This window comes from Rhipicephalus sanguineus, chromosome 3 (assembly GCF_013339695.2).
Source record: "Rhipicephalus sanguineus isolate Rsan-2018 chromosome 3, BIME_Rsan_1.4, whole genome shotgun sequence".
NCBI classification, from domain to species: Eukaryota; Metazoa; Arthropoda; class Arachnida; order Ixodida; family Ixodidae; genus Rhipicephalus; species Rhipicephalus sanguineus.
Genome location: NC_051178.1, coordinates 217,022,200 through 217,048,707, shown reverse-complemented (window position 1 = coordinate 217,048,707; position 26,508 = coordinate 217,022,200). Strand labels below are relative to the sequence as shown.

The 26,508-nt window shown below is 44.5% G+C and overlaps 2 protein-coding genes and 1 long non-coding RNA gene across 3 annotated transcripts in view; 2 read left to right on the top strand and 1 right to left on the bottom strand.

Annotated features, from left to right (window-relative positions):
- LOC119388290 (protein SEC13 homolog) overlaps window positions 1–26,508 on the top strand; it is a 492,033-nt gene that overhangs the window by 308,644 nt on the left and 156,881 nt on the right.
- Window positions 1–26,508, top strand: part of LOC119388291 (disintegrin and metalloproteinase domain-containing protein 11) — a 483,088-nt gene that overhangs the window by 424,939 nt on the left and 31,641 nt on the right. Inside the window, exon 28 of the mRNA XM_049413903.1 lies at window positions 1,804–2,138. Within this exon, the coding sequence (XP_049269860.1) occupies window positions 1,804–2,138 (335 nt within the window). The remainder of the gene's footprint in view (window positions 1–1,803; window positions 2,139–26,508) is intronic.
- LOC119388296 (uncharacterized) lies at window positions 5,089–23,079 on the bottom strand. The gene is made up of 3 exons (XR_005182675.2): window positions 22,930–23,079; window positions 8,950–9,027; window positions 5,089–5,181 (listed from the first exon to the last, which is right to left on the bottom strand). It is a non-coding gene; the product is annotated as an uncharacterized LOC119388296 (long non-coding RNA).

Below are 26,508 nucleotides of genomic sequence, written 5' to 3'. Positions count from 1 at the left end.
CGCCGAAAGGTCACAAGCACTGTCTCTTCGAAAACCAGCTTCTTCCACGTCATAGACATACTTCGCATTGGACAGCTTCCATCCTTTCGACAGCACACTCTCGCGGAGGTACCCGTCCGCGCACATAAGCGAAGAATAATCGGTGGCATCGCTGCTCACCGGCTGCGCCACAGTGCAGCGATGTGTCCCGATCTTCGCTAGTCTTGCGCGTTCCAAAGTACCTACAAAACGACGCACATCGAGCAAAAGCCGCGGTAGTATCAAATGACGTTCAGCGTGCGTTTGAACGTGCCACGAAGTATGTGAGGGCACGTTGAAACGTGCCGTCGTACGCCTTGCGGCGGCTCTGTATTACTGGTTGTTTCTCAGCTAGGTCGCCAGGGCGGCGCAGCTTGTACATTTTAGGTGCGCCACCTGGACAGCGCTGGCTACCCATACAAGGCTACGCTATGCTCTGTCGGTGTGCCTGGATAGCCAAGTGGTTAAGACGCTTGCGTTCAGATCGTGGGTACGTGGGTTCAAATCCCGCCGCCTCACGAGGAATTTCGCCACGTTTTTCTGTTTCTTTCTTTCTTTCTCTCCTCTCGCCCATGAGGGTTATTACAGGCCAAGCCAGAGAAATCGGAACACGTGTTTTGGGAGCGAAGCATAAGATGAAGAAAGTGACTGAGAGCAAGAAGAGGACGAAGAGAGCGCGTACTGGTTCATGATGATGATAATTACTGTTCGCACTACTTGGCGCAACGAAAAGCTTAAAAGCTTCCCTCTTAAAAGTCTTCCCTGCCGCGCCATTGTTAAGCAATGCATTCGTACCAACTCGCCTGACTGTCAGTTCTAGTTAACGTGAGATCAGTCTAGTTTGTCGCGATGAAGGAAATGGTGATGAGAGAGATGACGATGCTGAAACAGCACGTGCGAACCAATGTGAGGAATCAGTATCTAATGCCAAAGTTTAGAAGTGCATAAGAAGATGGGCACTTTGAAGAGTTCGTCTTGCAGCAGTTGATCTGCAGCCACCAGGCAAAGATCCTGGTCTTCTTCAAATAAACATGCACTCATTCTGAAATACTCCGTGTTGTGGGTTGTTTTGTTTTTTTGCCCTAATGTGTTTGCGAATGTAAGGTAGGCGACTCCTTTTGTTTCAATTTACAATTTTTTAGCATGAATTTTCAATTTTTTTCACTACAATATTTTAAATTAACGGACAATTTTTAGTGGTCCCTTGAGATTCATTGTATTGAGATCTGACTGTACTGCCCTGTGATTGTAATTGGGCTTTCGGTAAAAAGTAATAAATCATTTTACATTACTTCCCTTCTTGCATTTATTACTGCTGCACAAATAAAGTAAAAAGCTTGCCTTCTGTGTACGCACTCATTGTTTGTCTTCACAAATAATCGCATTTCAAAATTCTCTCCCATTATTTTCTTGTGAGTGTATTACTTCCTCAATGTGCATGGTTGAGGGACAGCCAGGAAAGTCAATGTGGTGACGTACAAGCTGATAAACAAAATTCAACTGTCCACTCACAGTGGGAAAAGCCAAAGCGAAACTGTCATGGTAGCACTTGTTCTAGCTACAACCATCCCACGAGTCAACATACCGTGCTCACTGTGTTAGCATGCTATTGAAGGTGAAGAGATAGTAAATAATTAGTGCCAGGTTTGTTTTGCCCAAACTGTGATTGATCCCAAGTTGTTTAATGTGGTACATGCTTATAAGAATTTCTGATCTGTCAGCAAAGCTTTCAGCCAAGGTATTTACACGACACTTTGAAAAGAGATTTGTGTCATTGCAATGCAGGGAAGACAAGCTACAGGAGCTGAAGCGGAAGGAGCCAGATGAGGCGGACGAGACGTTCATGGAGCTTTCACCTAAGGACTTGGCCAAGGATGGCGGCTGGCCGCCACTGGCCTCTGCTGCAGGGGGTGACACGCTGAGTGAGGTTGAGCGCACGCTCAAGAGCCTCAATGGCTACCACGAGGAGATCCTGGAGGCGCTGCACTCAGCCTCGTCACATGCTAGCCCAGGACAGGATTCGCGGCGGGACCTGCCACGTCCCGAGCCTTGCATGGCCGATCCTGCCGAGCCCATCCGTATCCGTAACCTGGAAGATCTGCTGCGGCAGCTTGAGCCCGGTACTGTCACGACCAAACCTGCTTTGTAGAGCTGTGCGAATAGCAAAATTTTGAGTGCGGAGCGAATTCGAATAATAAAGATTGAATGTGAATCGAATAATTTTTTTAATATTTCTCGAATATTTTTTTAATACTTCGAAGCGAAATTACAGACAAAAAAATTGCAAGGGGTCTTTAAGCATATACTAAAAACATGGTTGATCCCTCCGTCATAGGAATCGGAATTAACACGAAAGTAAAGCGTGCCCTTACAGAAGTAACTAAACGTTTACTGTACATTGATATCAGAAAGCTTGCACAAGGTATGCTGATGTCTGGCAGCTGTAGCACCGTTTAACGTGGATGTACCCACCTTGAGATTAGTGGTACATCTCCATCCCGACGACTAACGTCCATGCTAAATGATTAAACAAACCCTTGTGGTAGCTGTAGTAGTTAGCGGTGAATGCGTATTCAGAGAACGAGGTGTGATAGCCAGAAGAGCGTCACATATTGGACGCAGAACTTGGTCGCCATCCGGCGGCATGTTAAAATGCGATTAAACACCACGGCCGGACTAGAGCGAAACGCAAAACGCGTCGTGCCGCCCCGGTAACCCGGCCGCGATTTTTCTCGGGGCGAGCGCGTGAGCGGAGAACGCAGTGTTACAGCCAGGTGAGGCAGGCGCGCGTCGCAGAGCCATTTTTGGTTTGGGTTAGCATGATGCTATCAGCGAGGCCGACGCATTAGAGAGCCTACATGACCGGCCGTTCATGTAGGCTCCCTACGACGTTTGGTCTAAGATCGCCACCTCGCGTTGTTTTAAGGCATTGACAAAATTGAACTTCTATTGAAAACGCGCCGAATGGGACGGGCGTGTAACGCGTTGCAGGTGCTGATCGCGGAGGCCACAGTAATGACGAATTACTTTACTTTCCCGCTCCGAGAGGGCAACACCACCCCGTCGACCGGGAGGATGGTAGATATAAAAGGCGCGTTTGTAAAGCCTTCAGAGTCTGTAACCGTGGCGCAGTGGGTAGCGTGCCCGGCATCTGTTGTTGTGGACCGAGCGGTCGTGGGTTCGATGCCCGTTGACGGAACTTTTTTCTTTGCCATCTGATCGTGTAAATTTTTGCCACGTCATTTCCGTGACGGAAATACGCCACTGAATTCTTGGTGGACCCCGGCATAAAACACTTTCATGTTAAAAAATTATAGCTCCGCAGTGGTGCAACCGGGCGCCGCCATTTTGGGCTCGTCGGAAAGAGCATTTCTCCGTCTTCAAATTTCCCGCTTCAGCTAGGTCTTCCATTCAGAAACGAGCGTACAAAAAGTAAATGTTTAAAGATCGTTTCGAGGTCTCCCATTGGCTGCGGCCACGATGTTGCTCCGGCACGCCTCGCGATTGGTCCGATGCTCGCTCTGGAAGAGCGTCATCTGCAGCTTGCGCTTCGCGAGGTCACGGTTGTTGACGATCGCGCTACTTAGTGATGTGTTCATTCTGTGTTCACAGGTCGACGATCACTTAGAATATAATTACGCTTTAGCTTAACAACTGCAAGCGGAACCTCAATCATCAGACTACGACAGTGCGCCGCTCGTCGCGAACATCTCAGACGCGCGTGTCGGACCAACTCGTGGAACCCGCCGTTACAGGTTCTACTTGTCAGCACTTCGGACCACGTGATGATCAAAGACCATCGCTGGACGACTTTTGTACTCGCGATTGAGCATGATGTACTTTGGAACATCGGGTACCACAGCAATGCACACTGCGACCGAGCTTACTGCTCAAAGTCAGGGCTAGGCCTAACTCACGCTAGTTGCGGCTTTTTTGTGGAAGCGAAGAAGCTGCAATGTGCTTCGTCGCAAGCAACGAATCGCATCGCCCGCTGGCTGCTCGGCATCGTGGATGGGATGAGCCGTGTTTGGGGAAAAGGGGATCCTGGGGGTTGAGCCGACGCCGGGTGATTGGACCTTTAAGGCCCCCCGGCAGAGGCAACACACCCCTTTGGCCCCAGCTTCACGTAGACGGCACCCCTGGGCTGACCCACCCAGGGGAAATCAGCAGTCGCCTTTTCCTGTCTCTCTTTCTTCTCAGCTTCATCTTTCCCTCTCACTTTTAATCTTTCCTGTCTTCTCCTCTCTTCAATTTACTTCCATTCTCTGGGCGGTGAGGGTTAACCCTGTGTGGTGCTCCAACCTTGGGTTACCATATTCGGTTATGGTAATAATGTACAGCTGGCAGGGCAGGGCATGATACACCACAGCCTCTGTCGTGTCCCCTTGTTGGGCTCGATGGCGGGTGGCTGGCATTGTTACCGAAGACACAACTTATTCATGGGCTCACCTAACCCTTTCTCAACAGATCGTCCCCACAAAAGGGGACGCAACGATGCAACCGTTGATTTCCTTTCGAAGAAAGAAGACTGTTTTCCAAAGTTCCATGTTATACACTATGAAAGCACAGAGAAGAAAGCGCGAAACATTTCACCGTTCTTGGTGTCGAAGTGCCTCACTGAGACCATCGGAAGTGGCTACAAGGCCACTAAGATGGCAAGTGGGGACCTTCTAGTCGAGGTGAAGGACAAGTCGCAATTCCAGAAACTGACAAAACCTTGTAGCGTTTGGGAACAAACCCATCACTGTCACTGCCCATCGAACCATGAGCACTGTGAAAGGTGTCGTCTCGGACGATGACTTAATGGACCTAACCGATAGCGACCTCTTGGCGGGCTGGAAAGACGAGAAAGTCATGCAAGTACAACGTATCAAAATGCGGAGAGACAACAAAGAAATCCCTACCAAGCACATAATACTCACCTTCAGTTCTTGCACACTACCAGAAGAAATAGTAACTGGCTATCTCAAACTCCCTGTCAGACCCTACATTCCAAATCCGCGGCGCTGCTTCAAGTGCCAACGATTTGGCCATGCTTCGCAGAGTTGCCGTGCAGCTTACCTGCGCACGGTGCGGTACCGCGAGACACTCCACAGACGATGACTGCAACGCCAAAGTCCACTGCGCGAACTGCGACCGGGACCACGCGGCGTATTCCAGATCCTGCACAGCGTGGAAAAAAGAAAAAGAAATTATCATGATGAAATTCAAGCACAACATCAGTTTCCGCGAAGCAAGGCAACGTGTTTCTCCATACTTTCCGAGAAAATCATTTACCGAAGTGGTGCAACAGGGGGCAGCACCACGACGGCATCAGGCGGCCGCCCAAACTACACACAGCGTGCTGGAGTGACCGTCACTTGCCCCCAGGGCGGGAGCAGCCAAGGCTGCCTTGCCCCCACCCAACACGGCCACACCGGAGGCCTCGACATGCACTGGCACGAGCCAGGGCAGGGGGCAGACGGTGGTGACCCCATCGACCTCGGGTACAGTTGTGTCGAAGGCTTCGTCCACTGAGACGAAGCCCAGAAGGCGCACAGATCGCTCGTTAGAGCGACTGTCCAACACTTTCCCAGAGGCTACGGACACTACCGCAAGCCAGTCGCTGCAGGCAGCGTCTAAGGAGCGGCGAGCCTCGCTCGACCGCTCCAGAAAAGACAAAACCCTAATTACAGGGCCTCAAAAAGGCCCTGTAAAATAAACAAGCTTGCATTTCCATAACCTCAAAGGTTATGGTTCCTTTTGTTGCAACCACAATATCTCTAGACATGTCACCTCAAGCTTTTGCATCCCTTATTCATTCCTAACTTCCTCTTTGTAAACTTTCATTTTCAAGATGGCTTTTATCCTCCATTGGAATTGTAGAGGACTCCTTCATAACATAGGTGATGTAAAAGATATGCTAAACAGCTTTTCTCCAATGGCCATGTGCTTGCAGGAGACCAATCTAGGAAAAAAAACACACAAACTTTCTTAAAAGTTTCAGTGTAGTGCGGCGCGACCGCGTTCGCGCTAGCCGGTTGTCTGGCGGTGTGGCTATCATCGTCAAAAGCGGCATCGCAGCAAGAGAGATTACGATCAACAGTCACATAGAGGCCGTGGCCACCACTATTTTAGCTCATAAAACTATCACCATATGTTCCGTTTATATTCCTCCGCATATGCATTTTATTGTTAAGGATTTAGAGCATATTGTTGACCAACTGCTTGAACCTTTTGTTATAGCAGGGGGTTTTAACGCGCACGGAACGCTCTGGAGAAGCACTACAACTGACATCAGAGGTCAAATCCTCGAAGATTTTATCCTCGGCAATGACGTATGTCTTTTAAATACTGGTAGCGTCACCTACTGCTCCCCAAGAACAGGAGCTACGAGTGTACTAGATCTAGCACTGTGCTCGCCATCGCTAATTTGTGATTTTAAATGGAGCGTAATAGATAATGTTTTCGGCAGTGACCACATGCCTGCTGTCATAAAACTCACACAAACCCTCCCTACTACTCCATCTAGACCACCTCGTTGGAAACTACATCTGGCAGACTGGGCGCTGTTCACAGAAAAAGCTGCCCTAGAAATAGAGGTGCTTCACGGGTTAAGCATTGATGAGATGAATGAGGCAGTCACTACATGCATACTCGCAGCAGCCGAACAATCTATCCCACAATCATCCGGCGTCTTAAATAACAAACTTGAACGCTGGTGGACAAGGGAGTGCACACAGGCTAAGAAAGTGCAAAACAAGGCCTGGGGCATTTTTCGTAGATACCCCACACAAGACAACCTCGTATCATTTAGAAAGGCAAGGGCAAAGGCAAGATTTATCTGCAGGCAGGCTGAAAAAGTGTCCTGGAAGAAATACGTCTCATCTGTAAACAGCTCCATCACATCTAAAGGAATGTGGGATCAGGTGCACAAGTTTACAGGCAACTACAGTTCGTATACCACCCCCATTCTCTCAACTCCTAGTATCCAGACAACCTTAGACGAACAGGCAGACTTACTAGCACTGCACTTTTGCACTATTTCGAGCTCATCCAACTATTCGACAGCCTTCCTAAAACATAAACAGTCAATGGAAAAACAAAAGCTTCCCACAACAGGTTTTAAGGACAAACCATACAATGCCCCCTTAATCCTTCAGGAAACGAACAGTGTACTTTTGCAAGGCAAGAAAACAGCACCCGGTCCAGACAGAATACATTACCAAATGCTCTCCCATCTGTCCCAGGAAGCGGTGAAGACATTGTTGCACTTCTTTAACGTTATCTGGGAGACTGGAAGAATGCCAAAAAATTGGAAGAAAGCTATCATCATTCCCTTTCTGAAAGCTGGAAAAGATCCTACATTACCAACCAGCTACAGGCCCATAGCACTCACAAGTTGCATAGCAAAATCCTACGAGAGCATCATTAACGTTAGGCTATCATACGTCCTCGAAACCGATAACTTATTAAATGTCCATCAGTGTGGCTATAAGAAAGGATGCTTGACTACCGACCACCTCGTTCGCCTTGAACACATAGTTCGAGAAGCCTTTTTGTACACTGCTTAGTAGCACTGCTTAGCAGTGTTTTTCGATCTTGAAAAGGCATATGACACAACTTGGAAATATGGTATCTTACGAGACCTGGCGGATCTAGGAATCCGCGGAAGGATGCTCAACTGCTTGTCCGACTTTCTATCAAATCGAACGTTTCAAGTTCGTTTAGGCTCAACGCTTTCACGTCCATTTACTCAGGAAAACGGTGTGCCTCAGGGCTGTGTCTTCAGCACAACCCTCTTTGTCATCAAAATGTAAACCAGGTCATACCATCCACTCTTATGCACTCACTTTTTGTTGATGATCTCCAGATAGCATGCCAGTCGGCTAACATGGCGACATTTGAACGGCAGACTCAAATCGCACTAAACAGGCTAATCCAATGGGCTAACAAAAACGGCTTCCGCTTTTCAGAGGAAAAGACTGTTGCCGTGGCATTCTCTCACAAACGAGGCTTGCAACCAGACCCCGTCCTTAAACTAAACGAAACATTATTGCCAGTAAAACAGGAACAAAGGTTTTTGGGTGTAGTATTTGATAAGAAGCTTAACTTTCTTTCACACATTAATCATCTGAAGGTCAAAGCCAATAAAACTCTTAATGTCCTCAAAGTCTTGTCCCGGAAGTGCTGGGGCTCCGACCGTAAATGCCTCCTACACATCTATCGTTCGTTGGTACGTACTAAACTAGACTATGGTAGCATTATCTATGTTCTGCAAGAGACTCGTACCTCAAGCGCCTAGACCCTGTCCATAACAAAGGGATACGCCTAGCAACAGGTGCCTACCGGACCTCGCCCATTCCTAGCTTGTACTCTGAAAGTAACGAACCATCCTTGAAGTACAGGAGAACGCAGCTGATGTGTACATATGTCCTCAGAGTTTGTTCTACACCAGACCATATATGCTAAAACATTATCACATGCTCTGACCAACGACTACACTACACGGATAAGCCAAACGCCATTAGACCATTAATACTGAGATTTGAGGAAAAATTTCACACCCTAAATGTCCCTAATGAAGCACTCTCCATCACCAGAAGACCAGCTAGATTGGCTCCCTGGAATGACTACTCCAAACACCTTGACTTTTCACTAACACATATAAAAAAACAATACACCCCACGTGAACATATACTGCAGGAATTCCGCGCGCTCCAAGAAATGTTATAGGAGGACTACACGAGCAAGTAGCCAGACTGCCGCAGTTTGCCTCTGTCTACACCGCTGAGTGCTATGCCTTGTTGATGGCAGTAAGAAATATTACTAGCTCAAAGTATAAAAAAGCAGTAATTTTTACAGACTCTTTAAGTGCTCTCAGAGCCCTAAATCCTCAATCTCAGTATGAGCCGTTTACAGGTGATATTCTAAATATCCTTTCTCACCTACCTGAAGACCACACCATACGCATCTGCTGGGTCCCGAGCCACGTTGGTATTCCAGGTAATGAAAGAGCGGACCAATTAGCTGCAATGGCAAAACACATGCATCACTCAAAGATCAACATACCTGTTAGGGATGGGATTCATGCAGTTCGCCGCGCCATCACCTCACATTGGCAGCATCAATGGAAATCACAACAAAACAACAAGCTCCATCTAATTAAACCTCTCCTTGGTGAATGGAAGACGTGTTTTCGCCAAGAACGTTTTATTGAAGTGGTCCTGTGCCGACTACGAATAGGCCATACACACGTCACACACAACTATTTGCTGAGAGATGAAGAACCACCAACATGCAGTAAATGTCACGAGGAACTAACAGTAATACACACTTTAAAAATTACCCCATCTCCCGCTAAAGGGGACCGTGAGGCGATGCGAAGCTGGAGCACTTGCACGATCGCGTTCCGTTGGCGTTCGTTGGGCATGCTACCGACCTCGCGTCGTGGAATGCGAAGAGGGACGCTACGCGCGTCGTATCTTCCATCTAGCCTGGCCGTTAATTCTCACAGGGCGAGCGGGGAATGCGGTCGACAGGCAGGCGAGAGGGGGGCAGCGTAGGAGAGGAGAGAGAAGGGGAGGGGACGCGCATGCGCTCGAGCTCATCGCGGCGTTGCGCAGGAGAGAATTTCGGCATGTCTAGCCCACGTTTCAGAGGAAGAGTGGAAAGGGGAGGGGAGAGGGTGAGGGAGAGGAGGTGTGTGGAGAGGGTATGCGCATGCACAGTAAGGGTGGTCACGCCGCACACCACCACCACCACCACCGAATTGAGCTCCGCCTTAAGATACTTCGCATCTAATAGCTTGCCCACAGCTGGAAACGCTCAGACAAAAACATTTTCATACGTTTTATAAGTTAAGCATTCCATTTCACCCGATGCTACTCCTAGATGATGAGCCTTTAATACCCTTGGCTAATGTGATCAGCTTCTTAGAGGAAGCAGAATTATTAAACAAACTGTAATTATGACAGACTGTGCTACCTTCACCATAATAGCAAAGTCTAACTAATGCCACCTGCAGCATGGCCTCGCCAGAGAGACCCTTGCTGCGGCAGGTATTTTTAAACGAGGCACTGGCCTCCCGGCCCTTGGATATAAGGACACGGGCAGAGCAGTAGTGCTACGTGAACGCCTTTACAGTTTTACCATGGTAACCTCGTGCACCATCCATATACATTGACCATCCCACGCATCGCGCCCATAATTTTAGAGTATATATATATTTTACGCGCTTCTGCAGCGAGTAATCTTAGGCCTCTCTACAGCCACGCTACACTATTCATCATATCCCATTTGTCATCTCCGAGCACATAGATCATAGTGTAGTTTCACTATAGCTTTTTTCCTTTCTGCGTTGTCTTTTATTAAAAACAAGGGTTCATTTGAAATGCTGTGCTAAAATGATGGTCACCTCTGACAAAGTGATGGGATAACAGAAACTTTTCAAATAGGCATATCGAGGAATATACCCGTCGTAACTGTATAGTTCCCTGGTTTCAGCCATAGCTTATTATCTGTGGGAGGTAAAGGTGTAACTACATTGCACATTAAAAAAAGATAAATTCGCGTTAACTTAATTGAAAATTTGTTACTACCTAGATGTACACGCGTAAATTTTGACAAACGCAAGTGGTGCTGTTTCGGACATGTGTCCCATTTTCTTGGTGGCAAAAGCACTTCTGGGCACTGACGGTGTGCCTGCAGATGTGCGGCTTCTTCGAAAGAGGGTGCAGCGCTGGCACGCAAAAATTTTCATGCTTCATGTTGTCTGTATACAGACGATGCTTCTTTTAAGTTATACAGAATGGTTTTTAATGGCTGTTTTAGTTCAGAAATGACATAAATGTGTTATGTGAGCTCGGTTTAATGCAAGTGGGTGACATTACTTGCATGAAAAAGCAAAATAAATAATCGCCTATCTAAATAAAGTTCATTTATGACCTTCAAATTACACTGCCTTACCTACTGCAACTGACTAACTGTAACCACTGAGTTTGCAATAATTGGAATGAAATCTTACGATTTAATATTTATGCCATCAAATTTGAGGTAGAAGTTCACTGTTGCTTCAGTCACGTTTATTTTTGTAAGAATCTGTTTTAAGCATCGAACAACGACAAAAGCCTAGTTTAACGCCCATGTATAAATACTGTCGCACACTTGGCGAATGATGGTCTCGAAAAAATCTCTTAAAGTAAATACGCACGCCTGGAGAAACCATGCACGAATGTAATGGCTCCCTATTATTTTTGTTATTTAGTCAATAATGTATTTGGATTGTTCGCACAAATAATCTCTACCACTTGGTGTAATCAGCTCAAGGACCACAAGTATGTTGCGTGTCACAGGTGATTTTTGTAATGTTTAAAAAATCACACTGTAGGAGTTGTTTACACTTCCTGCAGTGTATTTTATGCTGCCCTAAAATAATACACGCTGTTCGAATCCTCTGCCGGCAACCAAGGCCGGCACGACGTGTTGCCGACTTGTTGCCCCGACAAGCGTTTGGCACGCTCGGCGTTCACTTGGCCATCAACGGTGGTGCAAATCGTGCAGCCGATCTAGTGCGACGTAGCTGGCAGCGCACCTCCGGCCGACCCTTTTCAGATGCCTGGTGGCCAGTGAAGTCGGCTGCCGGCTATTTCCCAGTGATCAGCCAATCGTCGGCAGTCGGCCAGCGTTGCTTGGGTGAAGAAGCTGAAATATTATAAGCAACCAACTCGCGAAATAAGCAGGCAAAATGTTAGTTTTTCAAAAGCGTCTACGATTCCTTATGTTCACGGCCTGTCTCATAGGTTAAAAAAGGTGGCTAGTGGTGTTAAAGCAATAGTATTTTCGGTAAAAAACAAAAATTGGCAGTGTGTGCTCTAGAGTGAATCGAAAATATGACTGCGTAAAAATGATGAAGTGTGCGCCATAACGCTCAAGAATAAGTTTGTTGACTGCGCGAACAAGGTCGTATATAGATTACCTATGACGTGTGGGCATGTTTATGTGGGTCAAACTGGCAGATATGTGAACACAAGATTAAGGGAACACATGAATAGCCTAAAAGGACGTCCCCACACACACCTTGCATTGCATTGTAATAAATGTGTGTGCAACACCAGCAATGATAATACCGTCACTCTGTTTACTCATCGGAACCAGACATCTAGAAAAATTGCTGAAGCTTTTTTCATTTCCCAGCACAAGGATAATTGCATTAGTCATCCTTCCATAGCCCTATCAGACAAAGAGATACACCTGCTTTCTGCGTTTTTGTGAATGTCTTTTTTATGTTGTTTTAGCTATGTGCCCTAAGGCATAGCAGATGTGATTTGCACAGTTCCGTATGGATTAAAAGTCTGAGCTGTTTCGATAATACAATCAGTTGTTAGAAAGCGCTTGTCCTGTGCGTGTCCTTGCTTTGTCCCCATGTCTTTTCAGGCTTCTTAAAAAGATGAACCGTTTCACACTAGGCCAAATTGCTGAGTATCAAATCTACTTTGGCGATCGCTACCTCGACATGGGGGAAGCCAGAAACAAAACCAGAAGAGGTGGCACAGGATAGAATGGTTAAATACGCATTCATTCACTTTGCAGTGTCATTTTAGGTCCTAAAATGTGCTCGCAACTATCAGCACGGTTATCTCAGAATGGATCTTTTTTCAGGGGGTGGTGCTAAGGAAGACTATACCTTAAGAATTGCTTTTAAGACTTGTGCACCATTTTTTAAATTCTGTTCCTGAGGGATTTGCTAGAGTGCAACAATCTTTTTTCTTCTTTTCTTCTTTTTTCAAAAGGTTTTGATATTAATTTCCAATACACCCTAAATTTTATAATGGCTACAGTCTTTCCTAGCAGCATGAAGTTCAAAGTTATGTTAAAATTTTTTGAGGGAAAATTAGAAAAGGAAAAAGCTTCATAGCCCTCTAGCGCTAACAAAGAACGACCACAACAAATTTCAGCTTGCTACTACATCCTAGCATTTCTCCAAGCCTTTTCTAGGAACACATGTGAATGAACTCGTTAGACCCCCACAACTCGGGAACTAATGCACTCAGCTTGCAGTTCTTCCCACTTGCACTTCTCACTTTAGTCGTGTGAACATGCCCGAGAGTTTCCAAGTTTGCGCGGTGGGCTAGTTGATGACTGATAGCTCCAAAGGTATTGCACATCCAAGACAGAACAAAGTAAATGACACATATGAAACATTGCACTTCTTATTTTAGTGGCGTGAACATGCCCTGACAGTTTCCAAGTGTGCACGGTGGGCTTGTTGGTGATTGATAGCTCCAAAGGTATTGCGCATCCAAGACAGAACAAAGCAAATGACACATATGAAACATTGCACTTCTTCTTATTTTAGTGGTGTGAACATGCCCTGACAGTTTCCAAGTGTGCACGGTGGGCTTGTTGGTGATTGATAGCTCCAAAGGTATTGCGAATCCAAGACAGAACAAAGCAAATAACACATATGAAACATTGCACTTCTTCTTATTTTAGTGGCGTGAACATGCCCTGACAGTTTCCAAGTGTGCACAGTGGGCTTGTTGGTGATTGATAGCTCCAAAGGTATTGCGAATCCAAGACAGAACAAAGCAAATGACACATATGAAACATTGCACTTCTTCTTATTTTAGTGGCGTGAACATGCCCTGACAGTTTCCAAGTGTACACAGTGGGCTTGTTGGTGATTGATAGCTCCAAACGTATTACGCATCCAAGAGAGAACAAAGCAAATGACACATATGAAACATTGCACTTCTTATTTTAGTGGTGTGAACATGCCCTGACAGTTTCCAAGTGTGCACGGTGGGCTTGTTGGTGATTGATAGCTCCAAAGGTATTGCGAATCCAAGACAGAACAAAGCAAATGTCACATATGAAACATTGCACTTCTTCTTATTTTAGTGGCGTGAACATGCCCTGACAGTTTCCAAGTGTACACAGTGGGCTTGTTGGTGATTGATAGCTCCAAACATATTGCGCATCCAAGACAGAACAAAGCAAATGACACATATGAAACATTGCACTTCTTATTTTAGTAGTGTGAACATGCCCTGACAGTTTCCAAGTGTGCACGGTGGGCTTGTTGGTGATTGATAGCTCCAAAGGTATTGCGAATCCAAGACAGAACAAAGCAAATGACACATATGAAACATTGCACTTCTTCTTATTTTAGTGGCGTGAACATGCCCTGACAGTTTCCAAGTGTGCACAGTGGGCTTGTTGGTGATTGATAGCTCCAAACGTATTGCGCATCAAAGACAGAACAAAGCAAATGACACATATGAAACATTGCACTTCTTATTTTAGTGGCGTGAACATGCCCTGACAGTTTCCAAGTGTGCACAGTGGGCTTGTTGGTTTTTGATAGCTCCAAACGTATTGCGCATCCAAGACAGAACAAAGCAAATGACACATATGAAACATTGCACTTCTTATTTTAGTGGCGTGAACATGCCCTGACAGTTTCCAAGTGTGCACAGTGGGCTTGTTGGTGATTGATAGCTCCAAACGTATTGCGCATCCAAGACAGAACAAAGCAAATGACACATATGAAACATTGCACTTCTTATTTTAGTGGTGTGAACATGCCCTGACAGTTTCCAAGTGTGCACAGTGGGCTTGTTGGTGATTGATAGCTCCAAACGTATTGCGCATCCAAGACAGAACAAAGCAAATGACACATATGAAACATTGCACTTCTTATTTTAGTGGTGTGAACATGCCCTGACAGTTTCCAAGTGTGCACAGTGGGCTTGTTGGTGATTGATAGCTCTAAACGTATTGCGCATCCAAGACAGAACAAAGCAAATGACACATATGAAACATTGCACTTCTTATTTTAGTGGCGTGAACATGCCCTGACAGGTTCCAAGTGTGCACAGTGAGCTTGTTGGTGATTGATAGCTCCAAAGGTATTGCGCATCCAAGACAGAACAAAGCAAATGACACATATGAAACATTGCACTTCTTATTTTAGTGGCGTGAACATGCCCTGACAGTTTCCAAGTGTGCACAGTGGGCTTGTTGGTGATTGATAGCTCCAAACGTATTGCGCATCCAAGACAGAACAAAGCAAATGACACATATGAAACATTGCACTTCTTCTTATTTTAGTGGCGTGAACATGCCCTGACAGTTTCCAAGTGTACACAGTGGGCTTGTTGGTGATTGATAGCTCTAAACGTATTGCGCATCCAAGACAGAACAAAGCAAATGACACATATGAAACATTGCACTTCTTATTTTAGTGGCGTGAACATGCCCTGACAGGTTCCAAGTGTGCACAGTGAGCTTGTTGGTGATTGATAGCTCCAAAGGTATTGCGCATCCAAGACAGAACAAAGCAAATGACACATATGAAACATTGCACTTCTTATTTTAGTGGTGTGAACATGCCCTGACAGTTTCCAAGTGTGCACGGTGGGCTTGTTGGTGATTGATAGCTCCAAAGGTATTGCGAATCCAAGACAGAACAAAGCAAATGTCACATATGAAACATTGCACTTCTTCTATTTTAGTGGCGTGAACATGCCCTGACAGTTTCCAAGTGTACACAGTGGGCTTGTTGGTGATTGATAGCTCCAAACATATTGCGCATCCAAGACAGAACAAAGCAAATGACACATATGAAACATTGCACTTCTTATTTTAGTAGTGTGAACATGCCCTGACAGTTTCCAAGTGTGCACGGTGGGCTTGTTGGTGATTGATAGCTCCAAAGGTATTGCGAATCCAAGACAGAACAAAGCAAATGACACATATGAAACATTGCACTTCTTCTTATTTTAGTGGCGTGAACATGCCCTGACAGTTTCCAAGTGTGCACAGTGGGCTTGTTGGTGATTGATAGCTCCAAACGTATTGCGCATCAAAGACAGAACAAAGCAAATGACACATATGAAACATTGCACTTCTTATTTTAGTGGCGTGAACATGCCCTGACAGTTTCCAAGTGTGCACAGTGGGCTTGTTGGTTTTGATAGCTCCAAACGTATTGCGCATCCAAGACAGAACAAAGCAAATGACACATATGAAACATTGCACTTCTTATTTTAGTGGCGTGAACATGCCCTGACAGTTTCCAAGTGTGCACAGTGGGCTTGTTGGTGATTGATAGCTCCAAACGTATTGCGCATCCAAGACAGAACAAAGCAAATGACACATATGAAACATTGCACTTCTTATTTTAGTGGTGTGAACATGCCCTGACAGTTTCCAAGTGTGCACAGTGGGCTTGTTGGTTATTGATAGCTCCTAAACGTATTGCGCATCCAAGACAGAACAAAGCAAATGACACATATGAAACATTGCACTTCTTATTTTAGTGGCGTGAACATGCCCTGACAGTTTCCAAGTGTGCACAGTGGGCTTGTTGGTGATTGATAGCTCCAAACGTATTGCGCATCCAAGACAGAACAAAGCAAATGACACATATGAAACATTGCACTTCTTATTTTAGTGGTGTGAACATGCCCTGACAGTTTCCAAGTGTGCACAGTGGGCTTGTTGGTGATTGATAGCTCCAAACGTATTGCGCATCCAAGACAGAACAAAGCAAATGACACATATGAAACATTGCACTTCTTATTTTAGTGGCGTGAACATGCCCTGACAGTTTCCAAGTGTGCACAGTGGGCTTGTTGGTTTTTGATAGCTCCAAACGTATTGCGCATCCAAGACAGAACAAAGCAAATGACACATATGAAACATTGCACTTCTTATTTTAGTGGCGTGAACATGCCCTGACAGTTTCCAAGTGTGCACAGTGGGCTTGTTGGTGATTGATAGCTCCAAACGTATTGCGCATCCAAGACAGAACAAAGCAAATGACACATATGAAACATTGCACTTCTTATTTTAGTGGTGTGAACATGCCCTGACAGTTTCCAAGTGTGCACAGTGGGCTTGTTGGTGATTGATAGCTCCAAACGGTATTGCGCATCCAAGACAGAACAAAGCAAATGACACATATGAAACATTGCACTTCTTATTTTAGTGGTGTGAACATGCCCTGACAGTTTCCAAGTGTGCACAGTGGGCTTGTTGGTGATTGATAGCTCCAAACGTATTGCGCATCCAAGACAGAACAAAGCAAATGACACATATGAAACATTGCACTTCTTATTTTAGTGGCGTGAACATGCCCTGACAGTTTCCAAGTGTGCACAGTGAGGCTTGTTGGTGATTGATAGCTCCAAAGGTATTGCGCATCCAAGACAGAACAAAGCAAATGACACATATGAAACATTGCACTTCTTATTTTAGTGGCGTGAACATGCCCTGACAGTTTCCAAGTGTGCACAGTGGGCTTGTTGGTGATTGATAGCTCCAAACGTATTGCGCATCCAAGACAGAACAAAGCAAATGACACATATGAAACATTGCACTTCTTATTTTAGTGGCTGTGAACATGCCCTGACAGTTTCCGAGTGTGCACAGTGAGCTTGTTGGTGATTGATAGCTCCAAACGTATTGCGCATCCAAGACAGAACAAAGCAAATGACATATATGAAACATTGCACTTCTTATTTTAGTGGCATGAACATGCCCTGACAGTTTCCAAGTGTGCACAGTGGGCTTGTTGGTGATTGATAGCTCCAAACGTATTGCGCATCCAAGACAGAACAAAGCAAATGACACATATGAAACATTGCACTTCTTATTTTAGTGGTGTGAACATGCCCTGACAGTTTCCAAGTGTGCACAGTGGGCTTGTTGGTGATTGATAGCTCGAAACGTATTGTGCATCCAAGACAGAACAAAGCAAATGACACATATGAAACATTGCACTTCTTATTTTAGTGGTGTGAACATGCCCTGACAGTTTCCAAGTGTGCACAGTGGGCTTGTTGGTGATTGATAGCTCCAAACGTATTGCGCATCCAAGACAGAACTAAAGCAAATGACACTATATGAAACATTGCACTTCTTATTTTAGTGGTGTGAACATGCCCTGACAGTTTCCAAGTGTGCACAGTGGGCTTGTTGGTGATTGATAGCTCCAAACGTATTGCGCATCCAAGACAGAACAAAGCAAATGACACATATGAAACATTGCACTTCTTATTTTAGTGGCGTGAACATGCCCTGACAGTTTCCAAGTTTGCACAGTGGGCTTGTTGGTGATTGATAGCTCCAAACGTATTGCGCATCCAAGACAGAACAAAGCAAATGACACATATGAAACATTGCACTTCTTATTTTAGTGGTGTGAACATGCCCTGACAGTTTCTAAGTGTGCACGGTGGGCTTGTTGGTGATTGATAGCTCCAAACGTATTGCGCATCCAAGACAGAACAAAGCATATGACACATATGAAACATTGCACTTCTTCTTATTTTAGTGGTGTGAACATGCCCTGACAGTTTCCAAGTGTGCACAGTGGGCTTGTTGTTGATTGATAGCTCCAAACGTATTGCGCATCCAAGACAGAACAAAGCAAATGACACATATGAAACATTGCACTTCTTCTTATTTTAGTGGCGTGAACATGCCCTGACAGTTTCCAAGTTTGCACAGTGGGCTTGTTGGTGATTGATAGCTCCAAATGTATTGCCAATCCAAGACAGAACAAAGCAAATGACACATATGAAACATCGCACTTCTTCCTATTTTAGTGGCGTGAACATGCCCTGACAGTTTCCAAGTGTGCACGGTGAGCTTGTTGGTGATTGATAGCTCCAAAGGTATTGCGCATCCAAGACAGAACAAAGCAAATGACACATATGAAACATTGCACTCTTCTTATTTTAGTGGTGTGAACATGCCCTGACAGTTTCCAAGTGTGCACAGTGGGCTTGTTGGTGATTGATAGCTCCAAAGGTATTGCCAATGCAAGACAGAACAAAGCAAATGACACATATGAAACATTGCACTTCTTCTTATTTTAGTGGTGTGAACATGCCCTGACAGTTTCCAAGTGTGCACGGTGAGCTTGTTGGTGATTGATAGCTCCAAAGGTATTGCGCATCCAAGACAGAACAAAGCAAATGTCACATATGAAACATTGCACTTCTTCTTATTTTAGTAGCGTGAACATGCCCTGACAGTTTCCAAGTGTGCACGGTGGGCTTGTTGGTGATTGATAGCTCCAAAGGTATTGCCAATGCAAGACAGAACAAAGCAAATGACACATATGAAACATTGCACTTCTTCTTATTTTAGTGGTGTGAACATGCCCTGACAGTTTCCAAGTGTGCACAGTGGGCTTGTTGGTGATTGATAGCTCCAAACGTATTGCGCATCCAAGACAGAACAAAGCAACTGACACATATGAAACATTGCACTTCTTCTTATTTTAGTAGCGTGAACATGCCCTGACAGTTTCCAAGTGTGCACGGTGGGCTTGTTGGTGATTGATAGCTCCAAAGGTGTTGTGCAGTCCACGCCGAGTTTGTAATTTGCCTTTAGTGTCCCTTTAGAAGTAAGTAATTACACCTGACGTAGCCACAAAGAAACTGTTAAAAATGAACAAGTGTTCTCAGACTGTTCATAGAAGGACTTGTTCCTGGGCTAGTGGATGCTTGCTAATAGACAACTGTGGTTTGTGGTTCTGTGTGTCCATTTTGTCTTTTCGTGCTACATGATGTATATTAGCACTCAGACTGCAAGGTTCAGCAAGCTTTGTCATGCGATCAGCCACTTGGCAACCTTGAGCAGACAATCCATGGTGGCGGGTGTCCACGATAAAGGGCGCTCACATTACTCCAGTGCCGCTTCAACTGCAGATGAGCTCGGCTTGCACGAGAAAACTACACTGAGAGAGCAAATGAAAGAAGTAATTTTTCACTGTGGAAAGTAAAACGAAATGAGAAACAGCATGAAACACAGGATAGTGAAAGAGACGGAGCAGCGCTTGGTCCGTCTCTTTCACTGTCCTGTGTTTTGCGCTGTTTCTCGTTTCTTTGAACATGTACCAACCGACCCAAATAAGCACTCTAGAGAAAGTAAAAGCTTATGTTAAATGCCAGCAAGGTCCATATTGGTAATTTTGCAGTCCTTCAGTACAGCAGGCATGTATTTCCTCCTCTGCTGTTATGCCTGATGCCAGAAAATATCATTATAAACATTGGACTTGTTTTCAACATCAGGTCTGCAGACACACAAGCATATAAAATTGTTTCAGTGGTATTTTTCATATAGCGAAGGACAAGGACACACTTATGTTCACCCCTGCATAAAACCAGTGTTCCAGCACGTGAAGCAGAAGTGGAGTTTGAGTTTTTTGACCAGTGTGAGCATGTGTGAAGTGCTTTTTTTTAGTGTTATCGGCTTGTTTTCAGTGTTGTCTGCTGCTTATAGAGTGGACTTGATTATTTTTGCACCATCAGAAGAGAGGAAGCAGCACATGATGTGCACAGCACTGGAGGCGCTCACTGCAAACTACTGGCACGGTTCTCGTTGCACGATATGGACCTTGTTGATGATTAACAGCTTTCACTTTTCACAGTGCTACATTGCTTAGCTCATTCGCCCTCTGAAATATGTTTTCACGTGAAGCAGAATTTGCGCACAATTAAAGTGGCTCTGATGTAATGTGAGCACCTCACCACTGATCGTCTGCTCAAGTTTGCTAAGTGGCTAATTGCAAGACAAAGCTTTTGCCCTTTTACCAGCGGTGCTTTTTAAAGTCGACGTTGAACCATTCCGTTTGTACGCAAGAACTGGGCGCAGCTGAGTGAGGGCTAAGCAAACAGAGAAAGGAGGCATGCCATAGCATAGGGAGGGATTAGCTAGGAGAGCAAGGGGAGAGAGAAGGCATAGTGGAGAGGGAGTGAGATGGGGGCGGAGCCAAAAAGGAGTGCGCCAGGCTCAAGTGTTCAAAGAGCAGCAAGGATGAGAAAAGGAGAATGCACGACAGGTGGGCCGAGCCAAGGAGATCTGGGCAGAGCTAGCGGGGGGGAGTCTCCGATGCATTCCGGTGTTCGGTTGCGAGTATGGCGAGGCTGAAGAAGCGGTGCGGCTAGAGAAATGGCAGAAAGCTGCTCGAGCATGGGCCCAACAACGTGCCGATCCCAAGTTTCGAGCAGAGGAAGCCGAGGCTAAGCGACAGCGAAGAGTAGAAGACCCTGCGTCTCAATCTAGGGGTGCCAGGGAGGCGACGTCATGTCTACACTACGGCAAGGCATATTGGGAGGAAAATTGCTTGGCCACCGAGCACTGAAAAGAATCTGACCTTGGCTTGCGAGTCCTGGAAAACTTCCATCACCGAGAAAGAGTGGCTACAGCTGGAGCTGACACACGCTTTAGTGACATCACATCGTCATCACTATACCACAGCTAAAATAGTACTTAGTAAGAGACCTTAAAGCCAAGCAAGAGGTACCAGCTCCGCAATGTTAAGTCAGTGAAGCTGTGCTAAATATTTTTTTAGCAGCTTCTTTATCACTATGGCAAGTACAATTACAGTTAAAGCTCAGTGTAATGAAACCCAATTTACAAAGTTCCCGATCTATCAAAGAAGTTTCCATTTCCCAGCAGGTATCCACGGGGTTCAGTGTTGTCATCAACCCAAATTAATGAAGCTGACTTGACCCCAAACCTGATTTAGCCAAGTTTTTCCAGAAATAAATTATTAAAAGAGGCAGTGATTTTTTTTTTCTAAATTTGGACACAGCCATGGGGGTATTTCTTACTGCGTATGCTCGAATACTATCACGATGAGTTATAGGCACCGTAGTCACGACCGTAGCTTTATTTTGATGAAGCTGCATGCCACGCAAATGCATGAAACAATGGACTCAACAGTCTGTGGCACTCTTATGTACAAGATGGTGCTAGGGGAGGCAATGGTTTAGTGTCGCTGTAAGTGCTCCCGCAGGAACACTACGGTGGTTGCTTTCATTAGTTTCTTGCTCAGCCTTCTCACTGCATTCGTTCTCCCGCCTGTGCACGTCGGTAGCCTGTCATAGCTTCACGTGACCGTCTACCTAGCCTGCATTGCCAGAACAGGAGCAGCTCCATGTCTGGGTTAGTGGCAAATACAATGCCGGCATAACTTATAGGTTTTGAAAGACTGAAAAATCCCTTGCTCAATTTTTCGAGCTTCCCAATTTAATTAAATAATTGTAGTGTGGTTGTCACTTTGTTAAAGGGCCCCTCACCAGGCCACATAGCAAATTTTAGTTAGACGCTGGAAGTTGTGTGCCGAATGAAGAGCATTATGCCACAAGAATTTTTCAAATAGGTTCATTACGAGCTGAGAAAAACAATAATTTGTAGCGGCGCGAAACCATGATGTGAGGAGGCGAGCTTCAAACCCTTGCCACCCGCCCCGTATAGCCTTCACAAGCCAAATCCCTTCCCTGCCCTCTTCGGAGGCTGAGCCGGAGCATCACATGACGCATACACATGAACACGTCATGCGCATGCATGATCACGTGCACATGACGTGCCCAAGCCAGCCCGAGCATGCGAGCGGCATTGCACGACCGCTATCTTTTCTTTACGTAGCGGCTGTGGGCATTGTGTCGGTGTTCTCTGTTTCTGCGGGACTGGCATGAAAGTTGTGACATTCGTACGGGCACGAGACTAGCGGTATCAAGAGCCAGTGCCGCATGAACATTTAGGTAGATGCGGGAAAATAAATGTGCCTCATGAGTGCTCGAACACACCAGAACATTACTTTCGTTTCCAGGGCTGGCATCTGCTCGATGCACTAACTGCGGGCACACGTAGAAAACGTGGAAATTAAAGGTGTTCCTGTCATGGAAGGTGAAAATTGCCTGGCTGTAATACAAGCTATTGGTAAAAAAATTGGCTGTCCTGTTGTACCCTCTGATATTAACATCGCTCATCATGTTCCCACGAAAAAAGACAAGAACATCATCGCGTGCTTCTGCTCAAGATCGAAGCGAATGGAATTCATTAGTAAAGCTAGGAAAGCTAAGCTCACAACCTCGGCAATTGGTTTTTCGCGAAGCAGTGACTCACCTTTTTTTGTGAATGATCATCTCATGCCAGAGAACAAGTGTCTTTTCACACAAGCTCTCGAACTGAAGAAGACTAAAGGGTGGCGATTCCTCTGGACTGAAAATAGTTGTATTTATCGCATATCCAGCGCAAATGATCTGGCCATGCTTGCATAATCAGTGCGCCTGCACATCCTTTTCTTCGAGTTTCTGTCATGAACAGAAGCATGTTCTCGTGTGACAAAACGAAAGCATTGCTACATGATGAACCGCCTAAATTTTCATTCGTTCACTGCAATATTTGCAGTCTTCGTAAGCATCACAATGATCTGTTCAACTTTCTTTCTATACTTGACCATACGTTTTCTATAATCTGTCTGTCTGAAACGTGGCTGTGCAATATTTGCAATCTTCGCAAGCATCGCAATGATCTGTTCAACTTTCTTTCTATACTTGACCATACGTTTTCTATAATCTGTCTGTCTGAAACGTGGCTGTGCAATATTCACAATCTTCGTAAGCATCGCAATGATCCGTTCAACTTTCTTTCTATACTTGACCATACGTTTTCTATAATCTGTCTGTCTGAAACGTGGCTGTGCAATATTCACAATCATCGTAAGCATCGCAATGATCCGTTCAACTTTCTTTCTATACTTGACCATACCTTTTCTATCATCTGTCTGTCTGAAACGTGGCTGTGCAATATTCGCAATCTTCGTAAGCATCGCAATGATCCGTTCAACTTTCTTTCTATACTTGACCATACGTTTTCTATCATCTGTCTGTCTGAAACGTGGCTGTGCAATATTCGCAATCTTCGTAAGCATCGCAATGATCCGTTCAACTTTCTTTCTATACTTGACCATACGTTTTCTATAATCTGTCTGTCTGAAACGTGGCTGTGCAATATTCACAATCTTCGTAAGCATCGCAATGATCCGTTCAACTTTCTTTCTATACTTGACCATACCTTTTCTATCATCTGTCTGTCTGAAACGTGGCTGTGCAATATTCGCAATCTTCGTAAGCATCGCAATGATCCGTTCAACTTTCTTTCTATACTTGACCATACGTTTTCTATAATCTGTCTGTCTGAAACGTGGCTGTGCAATATTCACAATCCTCGTAAGCATCGCAATGATCCGTTCAACTTTCTTTCTATACTTGACCATACCTTTTCTATCATCTGTCTGTCTGAAACGTGGCTGTGCAATATTCGCAATCTTCGTAAGCATCGCAATGATCCGTTCAACTTTCTTTCTATACTTGACCATACGTTTTCTATAATCTGTCTGTCTGAAACGTGGCTGTGCAATATTCACAATCTTCGTAAGCATCGCAATGATCCGTTCAACTTTCTTTCTATACTTGACCATACGTTTTCTATACTCTGTCTCTCTGAAACGTGGTTGACACAAGTAGATGGCAATCTATTTTATCTACCAGGGTACATCAGTGAACATAGTTACCGTGGAATTCAGAGAAGTGGTGGATCTGCTATTTTTGTGAATTCGTCGATTCAATTCAATTCAATTCAGCTGTCAATCATCTCTGATTATATCAACTGCTTCTTTAGCTATGGTTTCTCTTCTTTAATTGATGTTCCAACAAAGTATGACACTGCCAGTTCTTGCTCGTTAATAGACCATATATTTTCATCCTCATTCTCTGATTACACCACCGGAGTGATAGATTATTCCATTACAGATCATTATCCCCTGTTCTTCACTCTTGGTACCAGAAAACGTGTGCAGCACCGTCAATATACGAATAGTTCCTTCACTGAAGCTTTATTTGCACGAAAAGTGCATGACACATGCTGAAATCACGTTTTTTGAGAAGATTGTCCTGAGAAGGCATATTCGATACACATTTCTATCAACGAATTACATTAATGACTGCACAACCCATGTATCCCGTAAGCACACATTCTCGTCTCCTAGGAATCCATGGATTGCAAATGTGCTCGATAATAAAGAAAAACAATCTTCACAAAAATTGCAGCCTTTGAACGCATCTTTGCGAGCTAAATTTAAAAATTATAGCATCATTCTTTCTGGCGCCCTAAACGTGCAAAACAGGAATATTATGAACGACGTATAATTGAAAACGGAACAAATACCAGGCGTAATTGGGAGCTAATTAAACAATTTCATAATGTTACAGAGTCCGATGCGGGTATTAAAAAAATAATTTACAAAGACAAGCAATACACTACCGAGGCTGATATCTCAAATGTTTTTAGTGATCATTTTGCCGCGTGCCAAAATATGCTCTCACCTAGTGTTCCAGCCCATCTTCCATGTAGCCCTCAGTCTTTCTTTCTTCGTCGAGTTTCTTCTTCAGAAGTTTTTAACGTAATTTCTTCCCTCAAAGTTCGGGGACCATGGCCTGGATTCTATCCTGCCTTCTAGAATAAAACTGGTTACTGTGGACATATCATTAGTTTTTGCAGGTATTGCTAACAAAATCTTCAGAACAGGCATATCTTCTGAGTTGTTGAAATGTGGTAAAATAATTCCTGTCTTCAAAAAAGGTTATCGTGATAACGTTAACTACCGCCCAACTTGCATTTTGCCATTTTTTGGCAAAGTCATTGAAAAGCTTCTCTACAGTCATCTAATGCACTATCTAAACAAATTTGATCTTCTCTCTCCACTCCACTTTGGCTTTAGGAATGGTTATTCAACGGAACAGGCATTACTTAACTTCACGGATAACATTAAACAATTTATTGACGAAGGGTTTGTTGTAGGAGCCATATTCATTGATCTAACAAAGGCATTTGACACACTAGAACATTCTATTCTTCTGGATAAGCTCGAGTCTTTTGGCCCAATTCTCAATCTTATTCGCAGTTACTTGTCTAACAGGCTGCAAGTAGTATATCTTAATGTTCAATTTTCATTGACTAACTGTGGTGCTCCCCAAGGTTCTATATTAGGTCCGTTTCTACTATTCATAAATGACTTACCCAGTAGGCTTACCTCTTCCAACTGTTTGCTGTACGCTGATGACACGACTATTTACTCACCACATAAATCACTCACCGCACTTCAGGACACACTTAATGCAGATCTTAACAACGTGTATTCATGGTCTACAAATAACAAACTTCAGATTAATCCTACTAAAACAATTTTTGTACTCTTTCGTAGCCCACGAACTGTGGTTTCTTCTTCTATAACTGTCTTGTTGGATAATTATGTTATACTGGCATCTGATAATGTTAAATTCCTTTGTGTTACTCTCGATAAAAATCTTAAATACAATAGTCACGCGTACTCACTAATAAAAAGGGTTTCATTTGGTATCCGCATTATCATTAAAACATGTGCATTTTTTCAACCTCATGTTCTCATCTCACTTTATCATGCTTATATTAATAGCCATTTATCATACTGCTTATCATCATGGGGTAACACATACGCCATTAATTTCAAACGCTTCAACGTCTTCAAAACCAGGCGATCAAATTAATGACTTTTAGCCCATTCCGTTGCCATTCTCTACCTGTCTATCAACATCTTCACGTCCTACCCATTCAACAATTGTTTTATCATAGATTGTCACTCATCACATACCGTCTCATTTATCG